A 13,647-nucleotide genomic window follows, 5' to 3' on the forward strand; every position below is an offset into this window, starting at 1 on the left:
CACTGTGTTCATACTTGGTACCTAGAACACCTAAGCACTCAGTCACTGTTACATGCTGCAGCTGGTGTTAGGGGGGCAGGGGTAGGAAGTAGCTTCAGCTAGTCAGTTTCAGTAATTCATATTTTCCCCTAAAATCTGTGTTTCATCAAGGGCTTAAAATTTAAAACATATGATAATACATTAAACTTCCTGTATGTTTAAATTTTTCAATTATTTTTAAATCCTTTCACATTGTAAACTTTTTTATTCTTTTGGGATGATATTTGTTAAAGAATTTTTTTCTTTAATTAAGAAATTAGTTAAGATACTATAATTTACATATAACACGTAAGTTTAAAGTGTGCATAGGAATTCCATGGTGGTCCAGTGGTTAGGACTCCATACTCTCATTGCCGAGGGCCTGGGTTCAATCCCTGGTCGGGGAACTAAAATCCCACAAGCCGCACGGTGCGGCCAAAATAAATAAATAAGTAAAGTGTGCAGTGTGTTGATTTGACTGACATGTTGCAAAATGACTACCACAATAGTGTTAGCTAACACCTCCATGTCACACTGAATTACCATGTTTCTGTTTGGTTGGTTGGTTGGTTTTTTTTGTGGTGAGGACATTTAAGACCTAGTCTCTTAGCAGCTTTAAGGTATGTAATACAGTATGGTTACTGTAATCACCATCCTATAAATTAGATTCCCCCAAATAGTCTTATAACTGGAAATTTGTACCTTTTGCCCTATCTCCCCATATCCCGTATTCCTCAGACCTGGTAACCACCTCTGTACTCTTGTTTCTGTAAGTTTGGATTTCTTAGATTTCACATATAAATGATATCATATAGTATTTGTCTTTCTCTGTCTTATTTCACTTAGCACAGTGCTGTCAAGGTCCATCCATGTTGTCACAGATGGTAGATTTCCTTCTTTCTCATAGCTAAATAATATTCCACTGTATGTATATACCACGTCGTCTTTATCCATATCTTGGCTATTGTGAATAATGCTGTAGTGAACATGGGGGTGCAGGTATCTCTTCAAGATCCGTTTGTATATCCTTTGGATGTATATGCAGAGGTGGGAATCTTGGATCATATGGTAGTCCTGTTTTTAATATCAGGAACCTCCATACTGTTTTCCATAGTGTCTGTACCAATTTACATTTCTACCAACAGTGCTGAAGGTATCTCTTTTCTCCACATCCTTACCAACACTTGTTATCTCTTGTCTTTTTAATACTAGCCATTCTAACAGGTATGAGGTGATATTGCAGTTTTGATTCACATTTCTCTGTCAATTAGTGATGTCAAGCATCTTTTCATGTACCTTTCGGCCATTTGTATGTCTTCTTCAGAAAATGTCTATTCAGTTTCTCTGCCCATTTTTTAATTGGATTCTTTGGGGTTATTTTGTAATTGGGTTATGAGTTTTTCATATATTTTGAATATTAACCCTTTAGCAAATATATGATTTGCAAATATTTTCTTCCATTCTGTATGTTTCCTTTTCATTTTGTTGATTATTTCTTCTGCTGCCCAGAGCTTTTAGTTTGATGTAGTCCCACTTGTTGATTTTTGTTTTTGTTGACCATGCTTTTGGTGTCATATCCAAAAAATCATTGCCAAGACAAGTGTCAGGTAGAGCTCTTTTTTTTATGTTTTCTTCTGGCAGTTTTACAGTTTCATTTCTTATGTTTAAGTCTTTAATAAACTTTGGGTTAATTTCTGTGAGTGATGTAAGATAGGGGTCCAGTGTCATTCTTCTGCATGTGGTTACCCAATTTTTCCAACACCAGTTATTGAAAAGAATATATATTCCCTATTGAATAGTCTTGGCCCCTTTGTCAAATGTTAGTTGACCCTATATGTGAGGGTTTATTTCTGGGCTCTCAATTCTTTTCTATTGGTCTATGTTTCTGTTTTTATGAGAGTATCATACTGTTTTGATTACTGAAGATTTGTAGTATAGTTTGAAATCAGGAAGTGTGATGCCTCCAGCTTTGGTCTTCTTTCTCAGGATTGCTTTGACTGTTTGGGGTCTTTTGTGGTTCCTATAAAAATTATAGGATTGTTTTTCTATTTCTGAGAAAAATACCATTGGAATTTTGATCAGGATTGCATTGAATCTACAGATGGCTTTGAGTAGTATGGACATTACAACAATATTAATTGATCTGATCCATAAACACAGGATATCTTTGTGTCTTCAATTTCCTTCAGTGTCTTGTAGTTATCAGTATACAGACCTTTCACCACCTCAGTTAAATTTATCACTAAGTGTTTTATCATTTATGATGCATTGTGAATGGGATTGTTTTCTTTTTTCTTTTTCAAATGTTTTGTTGTTAGTGTATGCAAATGCAACTGATTTCTGTATTTTGATTTGGGTTTTTTTGGCCACGCTGTGCAGCTTGCAGGATCTTAATTCCCTGACCTGGGATCGAACCTGTGCCACCTGCAGTGGAAGCGCAGAGTCTTAACCACTGGACTTCCAGGGAATTTCCTGTATTTTTATTTTGTATCCTGCAAATTTACTGAATTTATTGAGTAGTTCCAAGTTTGCTGGAGGGGGAGGGGGGCAGGGGGAGTCTTTAGGGTTTTCTCTATATAAGATCATCTTATCTACAAAGAGAGATAATTTTACTTCCTTTCCAATTTGGATGCCTTTTTTTTTCTTGCCTGATTGATCTGGCTAGGACTTCCAATACTATGTTGAATAGGAGTGGCAAGAGTGGGCACCCTTGTCCTGTTTCCGATCACAGAGAGAAGGCTTTCAGTCTTTCACCATTGAGTATGATATTGGCTGTAGATTTGTCATATATGGCCTTTGTGATGTTCCTTCTATTCCCAATTGGTTGAGTATTTTTATCATGAAATGATGTTGTATTTTGTCAAATGTGTTTTCTGCATCTGTTGAGATGATAAGATGTTTATCTTTCAGTTTCAATCAATATCAATTGATTTGCAAATGTTGAACCATCTGTCCTTACATCTCAGGGATAAATCTCACTTGATCATGGTGTATGATCCTTTTAACGTGCTGTTCAATTCAGTTTGCTAATATTTTGTTGAGAATTTTTGCATCTATATTTATTGAGGATATTGGTCTATAGTTTTCTTTCCTTGTAGTGTCCTTATCTGGCTTGGGTATCAGGGTAATGCCAGCCTCCTGTAATGAGTTTGGGAATATTCTCTTCTTTTCTGTTTTTTGGAAGAGTCTGAGGAGGATTGATATTAATTATTCTTTAAATGTTTTATAGAATTCTCCAGTGAAACCATCTGGTCCTGGCCTTTTTTGTGTTGGGAGGTTTTTAATTATTGGTTCAGTATCCTTCCTTGTTACTGATCTGTTCAGATTTTCTGTTTATCACAATTCATTTGGTAGGTTGTATGTTTCTAGGAATGTATTCATTTCTTCTAGGTTATCCAATTTGTTGGTATATAATTGTTCATAGTAGTCTCTTTCAATCCTTTTTATTTCTGTGGTATCAGTTTAATGTTTCCTCTTTCATTTCTGAATTTGAGTCTTCTCTTTTTTTCTTAGTCTAGGTAAAAGTTTGTCAAATTTGTTTTTCTATTCAATAAACCAGCTTTTAGGTTTCTTATCTTTCCTATTCTTGTCTCTATTTCATTTATTTCTGCTCTGATCTTTGTTATTTCCTTCCTTCTGCTACCTTGGGCTTAGTTTGTTCTTCTAGTTCCTTGAGGTGTAAAGTTAGGTTGTTTTTTTTAGATCTATCTCTTTCTTAATGTAGGCATTTCTTAATGTAGGCATTTATCAGTATAAACTTTCCTCTTTGAATTGCTTTTGCAGCATCCTGTAGGATTTGGTATATTGTGTTTCCATTTTCATTTGTTTGAAGATATTTTTTGAGTTCCTTTGATTTCTTTTTTGTCCCATTAACTGTTCAGGAGTGTGTTAACTTCCATATATTTGTGAATTTTCCATCTTTCCTCCTGTTACTGATTTCTGGTTTTTTACCATTTTGGTCAGAAAAAAATACCTGGTATGATTTCAGTCTTCTCAAATTTGCCAAGATTTATTTTGTGACCTATTATGTGATCTGTCCTGGAGAATGTTCTGTGTGTGCTTGAAAAGAATGTGTATTCTGCTGCTGTTGGACGGAATGTTCTCTATATGTTTGTAAGGTCCATTTGGTTTAAAGTATTGTTCAAGTCCGATGTTTCCGTGTTGATTTTCTCTCTGGATGATGTATCCATTGTTGAAAGTGGTTTATTTAAGGCTTCTGCTGTTACTGTGTTGTTGTCTATTTCTTCCTTCATACCTGTTAGTTTTTGCTTAATATACTTCAGTGTTGGGCACATATATATTTAAGGTTGTTACATCTTCTTGATGAATTGACCCCCTTATCATTATATAATGACTTTCTTTGTCTCTTGTTACCATTTTAGGCTTAACGTTTATTTTGTCTTATATAAATAATAGTTACCCCTGCCCTCTTTTGGTTTCTGTTTGCATGGAATATTTTTTTCCATTCCTTAACTTTGAGCTTATGTGTGTCTTTAAAACTGAAGTGAGTCTCTAGTAGGCAGCATATAGTTGGTTCTTGTGTTTTTATCCATCACCACTCTGTGCCTTTTGATTGGAGAATTAAATCTATTTACATTTAGATTAATATACTTAAGGACTTACTAATGCCATCTTATTGGTTTTTGGCAGTTTTGTAGTTCCCTTTTTCCTTTTTTTCTCTCTTGCTGCCTTCCTTTTTGAATTGATGAGTTTCCATAGTGGTATGCTTTTATTTCCTTCTCTTTATCTTTTGTGAATCTATTTTAGGTTTTTGCTTTGTAATTACCATGCTGCTTATATGAAAGATCATATATATATGACAGTCTATTTTATGCTAATAACAACTTTGGTTGAATACAAAAAGTACCTTTTCACTTGCCCCTCCATTAATGTTTTATTGAAGCGTAGTTGATTTACAGTATTATTTTGATGTCACAATTTACATCTTTATATATTGTGTATACATTAACAAATTGTTTTAGCTATAGTTATTTTTAATACCTTTGTCTTCTAACCTTTATACTAGAGTTAAATAGTTAACACACCACCATATTACATTATTAAACTGTTTTGTATCTGACTCTGTGCTTACCTTTACCATTGTTTTGTGTGTTTTCATGTTGGTAATTAACAACCTTTCAGCGTTTCTTATAAGGCACTTTTAGTGATGATGAATACCCTCAGCGGTTTTTTTTTGTTTTTTTGGGGAAAGTCTTTATCTTCATTTCTGAAGGACAGTTTAGTTTGGTAAAGTATTTTTGGTTAGCTTTTTTTTTTTTTTTCCAGCACTTTGAATATATCATCCTGGTCTCCACTGAAATATCTGCTGATAGCCTTATGAAATTCCCTTGTATGAGAGAAATTCTTTTTTCTTGCTGCTTTTAAAATTCTTTGATTTTAGACAGGTTTAGTAAAATGTGTCTTGGAAAAGATCTTTTTGGATTGAAATTTTGAGGTGACCTACTAACTTCAACTTGGACCCACAAATCTCTCCCCACATTTTGCAAGTTTTCAGCCATTGTTTCTTTTTTTCTTTTTTGGCCACACCATGTGGCTTGCAGGATCTTAGTTCCCCAATCAGGTATTGAACCTGTGCCCTCGGTAGTGAAAGCACAGATTCCTAACCACTGATGCACCAGGGAATTCCTTCAGCCATTATTTCTTTAAATAATCTTTCTGCCCCTTTTTCCCTCTCTTCATCTTCTGAGACTCCAAGGATGCATACATTATTTCTCTTGATTGTGTCCCAAAAGTCCCATAGGGTTTCTTCATCCTTTTCACTCTTTTTTAAAACTCCTCTGACTACAGAATTTCAAATGATCTGTCTTCAAACTCACTGATTTTTCTGCTTGGTCTAGTCTGTTGTTGAAGCTCTCTATTGAATGCTACAGTTCAGTCATTGTACTATTCAGCTCCAGAATTTGTTTGGTTCTTTCTTATGTTTTTTATCTCTTTGTTGAATTTCTCATTTTGTTCTTCTGTTGTTTTCCTGATATCATTAAATCGTTTGCCTGTATTCTCTTGTAGTTCTCAGTGCATCTGTAGAACAGTTTTTTTGAATTCTTTGTTGGATAGTTCCTGGTCTCAATTTCTTTGGGCTAGTTACTGGAGGTTTACTGTATTCCTTTGGTAGAGACATTTTTCCCCGATTCTTGGTGAACCTAGCAGCCTTGTGTAGGTGTCTACACATTTGAAAAAGGAATAACCTCTTGTAGACTTTATAGACTAATGTCAGTATGGGAAAACTCCCACCTGCAGGTGGGGCACACTGGAGCAGGTCTGGTGGTACCAGGAGCCAAGGGGGCATGTGGCAGCAGTGGGTCTGGGGCGGGGGGGTGGTTATCGCTTTAGCTCAGGTCACTAGAGTCCAACAACTGTGTGGTTCTTGGCAAACACTGCAGGGGTTCCACAGTGGCTGCAAGGACTGTTGGGGTCCTCAGCAGCACTTCCAGGTCCAGCAGCTAGAGACCAGGACTGGCAGTGGTGGTGGCCGGCTCTGGTGGTGAGCACACACTTGGCTGCGGGGCCAGCTACAGATGCCTGTGTATGTAGTGGTCGGGGCCAGTTGCAGACACACAGTAGTAGGGGCCAGGCAGGCAGCAAGGGCCAGAGTCAACTACATGTTCACTGACAGCTTCAGGGACTCTGGCTGTCGGGGTGCTTTCCCATGGCTGCACAATCTCCCCCTGAGGGTAAGCACTGCAGTAGAGGCTGGTGATGGGTGTCAGGGCAGCACCATGAAAGTGCAGAGCTGGTGGGGCTAGCCCCAAGCATGCAAAGGGCAGTGGGGTCAGCCATGGGAGTCTAGGCTGCCATCTTGCACGGAGGCCTGAGCTGACTGCAGTGTGGTTCCCGGGCTCTGGCAGTGGCAAGGGCAAAGGGACTGAGGCAGCTGACATAAGTGAAAGCTAACAGCTCTGCGGCACAGTACCTGGTGAAATCTGCAGGGCATCTGCAGCAGCTGTGATGTCTGTTGGTTCTTTCTTCAGTGGCAAAAGCTGCTTTGTCTGTCTGTAGAGCAGGTCACTGTGAACTGCAATCAATCACTGCCACTGCATCGCTGTTCTTGGTAGTCCCTGATTTTTGTCCTCGTTCCTAGCAGTCTCTGTAGGTCTCACCTTCGCCGTTGTGGGTGGAGTGAAACCTGAGCAGGACCTTCGTGCAGTGGCCCAAAAGGCTGCATCAGCTGGTCACCCACCCACTCTTCTTTTCATGTTGAGGGGAACTCTTTCCAACTGGGAGGTTTCCTCTTGTCTCTGAGTGGTGTCAGCTCGGGGGATGGGATGATGCAGGCAAAGTGAAGTTGTCTTTCTTATCTTCTTTTGCAATTATTCTCATGGTATTTTGTTCCACTGTGTTGCTTAAATTTCTTAAATGGACTCCGGAGCTCTCCTAGAGCTGTTTTTCTTCATGGATAGCTATCTAATTGTTGATCATTTTGTGGGAATGAAGATTGGGGTCTCCACTAAAGGCTTTTTAAATTTGTTTTTCCTTAATGAATCAGCTCTTATTTTTAACTGTGTATTTTATTACATATCCATTTATTAATGGAGTTTCTGTTTCTTAATTTCTACTTTTGTAATTTTCTTCCCCTGACTTTTCTTAAGTTTCTTTGTGTTTGTTCTTTCTTCAGATGAACACTTAAGACTATTGACAGGAGGTGAGGAAGGGGTCTGTTCTTATTTCTTAATGAAAATAGTCAAAGCTGTATTGTCCCTGAATATAATTCTGTCCATATATCACATAAACTTTGGGTGATGATTCCTTGATTTCATTGTTTTTGGAACAAGTTAATATTGTGTTTTTGCTTACTCTTTTGACTTGGTGGTTTTCCAAAAGGACTTATTTTTCAATCTCTACATAGGTGGAAGTTTTTTGGGTTTTTTTCCACCTTTATTACATTGTGTTCAGGTATTATAACCTTTACAATTTTTACATTTTGAATTTGGAAATGACCATGGTTTTGAGGAAGTGTTTATGTAATTATTTTTTATAACTGTTCTAAAGTTATTTGAAAAGAAGGTATATTCTCTGTAAGATATTTTATTTGCAGACTCTTTTCTTTCAAATACAAATTTCTTTTCCTCTGATTATGTCACAAGGGTGTATATCCTACTTCACTGCCACTTCTGTTAGCTTCCACTTAGGAATTCCCTAGGACCATGATTTCAAAAATGGACTCTTTTTCTATTTGATCTCTCCCCGTAATCCCACTTAAGAAGTAATACTATGACTTGATCACTTTATCAAAATACAACACAAAAACACCAAGATTGTGAAATTAAATGAGTCTCTCATGGATTTTCTTGGACAGAGATTCATTTTTCCAGCGACCAAACCCTATTGTTCTTCATTACTCAAATCTTTCTCTGCTTGGCTAATGGAATTTCTTAGTTTCACCCAGAAGCAGAGTGGTCTAGGGGGAAGAATATAGGTTTTAGATCAACACAGGCCTGGGTTTTAATCCAAGTAATATTACTACCATAACAGTTTAGTTGACCAAGTTATTTAACTTCTCTCTAAGCCTCAGTTTCCACTCCTGTAAAAACATAAAAATACAAAGCCAAGAATGAATACCCCATCAACTTCAGGGGCTACTAGCCTTCTTGGAAAGCACCATTGTTGGCAATTTAAGGGAAAATAGGGAAGTAGGAAAAGCAAACAAAAATGGCATTTGACATATTTTTAATACAATAAAGTTTGGAAGGCATCTCTATTCAAAACAAATCAGATTTAAGACCTGTTCCAGTGAGAATTCCTATTTCTTGCATCCCCTCATCAGATTTTGAGGAAATGTTATATAACATCATGATCTACTAAGATAGCTTCTTCCTCAAGTTTTATATTATATAGAATAGTTTTTGGTTTTGGTTTTTCTAGTTTTGAACTATCCATTACTGATTTGAAATTTTCTTTGTTCTTATATTCTTTATACTTATATTCTCCTTTGTTTTGTTTTTTGCAATCCTAGCAAATTTCCTAACTATTGTTACATTTTTAAAAATTATTACAATGCTTAGAGACCTCTTTTAAACCTGTTTTTTTACCCATGTATATATAGGATGGAACATAAAAAGATCTCTCAATTCTACCACCATAGACCTTTCTACATGGTCTGTGTGAGAGGGAAGCAAATTTGTTATCATGTACTTTTAAGATAATTGAAGTGAATAGCATACATTAAATTTAAATTCTAAGCAAACACATAAAAATCATGTTATCTCTAAACTGCAGTTGTCAAGAGCCGTAGTTGATGAGAAATCAGTGAATGTCTCTGACTTTTGTCTCTGCTTTCCTCTGACTTGACTGCCTTTCTCACAGGCTCTCCCCACTTGGTAGCAAAGCTTTAGGCTTATATCATACTTACAGTTAGAGATCCCAGCAAAAAAGAGGTGCTGCTTTGTGAGTTCCAAAAGTGGTCCTGCTTAGCTTTCATCACATACCCAGTTCCTATTCCTGAGCTAACCACTGTGAATTCTGACTGGACATGAACTGAATTAAGCTCAAAACTCAGAAGGGAGAAGAGGTGGTTCCCAAAAGGGAAAAAAAGTTAAAAGGAGTTCTAGTGCTAAAAAAGACACTAACTAGAAGACCCCAAATAAAAAGAGAATATTTCTATTCCAAGTGCCTAGTGCATTGTCTGGTTTATAGTAGACATTCACTATAGCTGCTGTTATTAGAGTTAACTACTACTGTAGATCTACCATAACCTTTCAAACTTCTCCTGGCCTCCAGGAAAGGGTTTTCTCCCTTTATTTCCAAGAATCAAGATGAATGACTACATTACCTGGGTTCTTCTGAGATTGAGGAGTATAGATCTGTACTAATCTTCACTCTTCTTAGATGGGGTTTCTCAACTCTTAATATCTGGGACTTCTAACATTTAACTCATACCTTTACTTTTTATTCCCTTTTCTCTATTGTCATCACTCTTCCTTTCATGCTGAGCAGGTAATCTTTTGGTTTCAAGTGATAGAAACTTGAGTTACCTTAAATTAAAAAAAGAGGTTATTAGTTCAAAGATTCCCAGAAAGGTTCTACCTGCAAGTTGTAGGAGGGGTAGGAATTGGGCCTCACGAATGATTGGAACCAGGCCTGAAACACTGGCAGGATTCTCCATCTCCCATCCTGCTTCTCTTTGCATGCCAGCCTCATTCTCTATCTCTGCAGAACTCCTTTCTCTAAGTAGGAGGATCTATGGTTCCCAACAGGTTTTATATTCTTGGCCACTAGAGCATTAAACATAATGGTCTTTCTGGTCCATGTTCAAAAAGCTCATGGGCGGGACTGATGGGTATGGTGTGACTTACTTGCTCTTTCACAAACCAGTTGACTATGTAGACGGTAGGGTACTATGATAGGTTCATATTAATTAGGTACTGAGCTCTGGACTAGTCGTCTGATTATTCATACTAACCAAGTGGATAGTTGAAGGGCTAGTGCTAGAAAAGAGGTGCTAGGCAAACAGTCTCACGGAGTCTGCTACACCAGAACATTGAGATTCCATGGTTTTCGTCTTGTGCTGTGTAAACCTCCAGAGTCCTTGTCAGTCCACGGCAAAATCCATTTCCAAAGATACTTCTCATTTATCCACCTGTGTAACTTATACTGCTAATCATAAGTACAAGCATTTCCTTCAGTGATACACCCAACAGGAACAAAAGAATAGATGGGAGTTTTCCTCATGTGTCCATAAACAGGTGCTCAATATCTTAAATAATATTATAAAATCAGTATTTTAAAATAGTTTCCCACTCCAAAATAACCAGCTTCTAACTTCTATTATTATCATTAGGAAGATGACCTTGAGGCTTTGGTGGGCTCACACATTAGGTGAAAGTTTATCTTACTCTGTCAAATAATGGTTCTATTTTTACTTTCTGTTCCAGTGAGGAGGTAGATTTGGAACTTCCAAGCACTGAAAATGAATATGTATCAACTTCAGAGGCTGATGTTGGTGGGGAACCCAAAGTGGTTTTTAAAGAAAAAACAGTCACTTCTCTTGGAGTCGTGGCAGATGGAGTGGCCCCAGTCTTCAAAAAGAGAAGAATTGAAAATGGAAAATCTAGAAATTTAAGGCAACGAGGTGATGATCAATAACTGTAAAAAAAGCTTCTTGTATGGGCTTTTTGGACAGAATGGAGACTATACATCTTAAACGCTCCTCTCTGTTTATTTTACAGTACTTAAATGCTAAAAATTTAGACTTATTCTAAATGTAAAATAAATCTTTTTTCATGTGAAATTGATTTTTGTTCCTAAAATGGAAGCCTACCACATCGCATTGTAATACAGTGTATTATGTTCAGTGTCTAAAAGTTGCTAATTATGTCATAAGATGCTATGTATCTGTTATTTAAAACATGGACAAGAAAGGCCTCTATTCCATTCTTACTCATATGAACATACTTGTACTGCACTGAAAATGCATTACTTTTGCATGTGGACATTATCCAAGAAATAATAATTAGACCACATAAGAGAAGATTCACAGCCCGTGATGAGTCAGTCCTGAGGATCCTGTCAGAAGAACTGATTTAGAAAGTGTATGCATATGGGCTTACTTTATTCAGTTTAACGTCAAGGGCCAAGAACCAGGACTGCAGCTCAGGTCGTGCTTAATATGGAACGAAAATCGAACCAGAGGTAGAAGGGTGTATCATCTGCCTGGTTCAGTGCAAAGCAACAACCACTGCTTAAGCATTTTCACCGTGAGCCAGGCACTGTGCTAGGCACTGGAGATGTAAAGGTGAGCAAGACATACCTCTGTTCTTCACGACTTCTCATTCTGACGGAGTCCTTTTTTCCCGTCATGTACTCTGTGTAGCGGCCTTATATGTACTGGAAAATATTTTTTAGGGTTTATTTGAAACTGTGTAGATGAAGTCTTGAACAAAAATAGCAAGGTCTCTGACTTCAGTAAAAGGTTTTGGTGTTCCTTTAGACAAAGTGGAAATTTCCCATTTCCTGGTGAAATTTCTTAAAAAGTGGCATTTTCTTATTTAATCCATTTGAAGTAGGTACCTTCCCTTTATTATTCCAAATTCTTAAAATTATATTTTTTATAAATTGTACAGTAGTTAACATTTGGTAGTATTTGTCTTTTTAAGGTTACTAGTGTACATGTAAGAAAATTATAGCTTATTAAAAACTTTATGAAAGAGTAAATTAAATATTGTTATTTTTTTTCTTCTAATACTGATCAGCGTCAACTTAGCATTGCTGAGATAGATAGTATTTGGAGACTTGTCTTTATATTTGTTCAGTATACTTACTTGGCTATTTCATGAATGTATAGTGTTATAGAGAAGTATTTTACATTCTCCAAGCCCATTTGTCATCTAGCTAATAAGCAGTGCATTTTGGTGCTTGACTCTCCTCAATTGGAAAAGAAAATAAGATATAAATGGAGTACTGCTATATTTTACCCACATATTTAGCTCATACAAAATAAACAAATTTGAGGACATTTTTAAAACCACACCTCATTATGTAAAGTGTTTCTCTTTGATGCATTCTTTAAATTATCTCCTTTACCTTTGTAACAAGGCAGTATTCTCAGAAGTTTAAAGGCAATTCACCTTAAACTGAAACTGGTTTTAAGGATTGCTCAGAAAAGACTCTTGACAAACACAAAAATTTTAGTAAATCAAATCATGAAAAATAATACTTTTCTATTTGCTTTGAAAGAATAAGTAGAGAATATACCAGCTTCAATTACTGGATTTTTGCAGAAGTTAAATATTTGATATCATGTCTACCATTACCTTTCTATTATATTGTTTTGCCTGTATTTCTTTTTGTATAGTTGTTAGGAGATTATCAAGTCACTGTATTTTTATTATATATAAAAAAATCTAAACAGTAGAGAAATAAGTGTTTAAAAAAAAGTCCCAGTAATCTCTGACCCCTCCCCCATGGCCACTGTGGGGTTTTGTTTTGTTTTGTTTTGTTTTTGTTTTTTTTCACTAAGCATGTTAATATTGTGGGTATATGTGGATAACCCTTATGACACCTGGATCTATGAGTTCTGCTTTCTGGATGAAATCGTATTCAAAGAAGCATAATCCAAACAGTCAAAAGTAGTTTTTGTTTTTTAATGCAATTTTTATAAATTCTGAAAACTGTACTGGGGGAAACAACCAGATTTGTAAGTATTGAAAAACTGTAATAATTAAAATAGTATGGTACTTGCTCACGCGTACATAAACTAGAGTTTGTTTCTGGTTGTCTGTTATTGTACCAGCACCACACTGGTTTCATTATTGTGTTTTCATAGTATGTTTTAACATCTGGCGAAGCAGATACCCTCATAGTACCTTTCTGGTTAAAAATGTTCATATCTATTCATTATTTCAAGTTGCCACCAAAAGCTCTGTGATCCCATACCACACCTACTGAGTTGGTAATAACTGCCATAATTGTTTTTGACATCGATTCTTCTCATCTATCAACATTGTCCTTTCAGTTAGTCAGTTTATGTCTCTCTAAAGTTGTGTAGTTTTCTCTCTAATGGGCCCTATACGTTTCTTAAAATGTAAGCTTTCTGAGGGTGCCCACATCATAAGTCCATGGCATATTGTAAGCAGTTAATATTTTTTAGTGAATGAATGAGAAAATAGAAGGAAA

General features: G+C 36.4%; 1 protein-coding gene across 1 annotated transcript in view; it reads left to right on the forward strand.

Annotated features, from left to right (window-relative positions):
• WBP4 (WW domain binding protein 4) overlaps window positions 1-13,233 on the forward strand; it is a 32,719-nt gene extending 19,486 nt beyond the window's left edge. The window contains exon 10 of the mRNA XM_007186777.3: window positions 10,908-13,233. Coding sequence (XP_007186839.1) covers window positions 10,908-11,118 — 211 coding nt within the window. The 3' untranslated portion in view covers window positions 11,119-13,233. The remainder of the gene's footprint in view (window positions 1-10,907) is intronic.
• The last annotated feature ends 414 nt before the right edge of the window (window positions 13,234-13,647 follow it).

Source organism: Balaenoptera acutorostrata, chromosome 18 (genome assembly GCF_949987535.1).
Source record: "Balaenoptera acutorostrata chromosome 18, mBalAcu1.1, whole genome shotgun sequence".
Lineage (NCBI taxonomy): Eukaryota > Metazoa > Chordata > Mammalia > Artiodactyla > Balaenopteridae > Balaenoptera > Balaenoptera acutorostrata.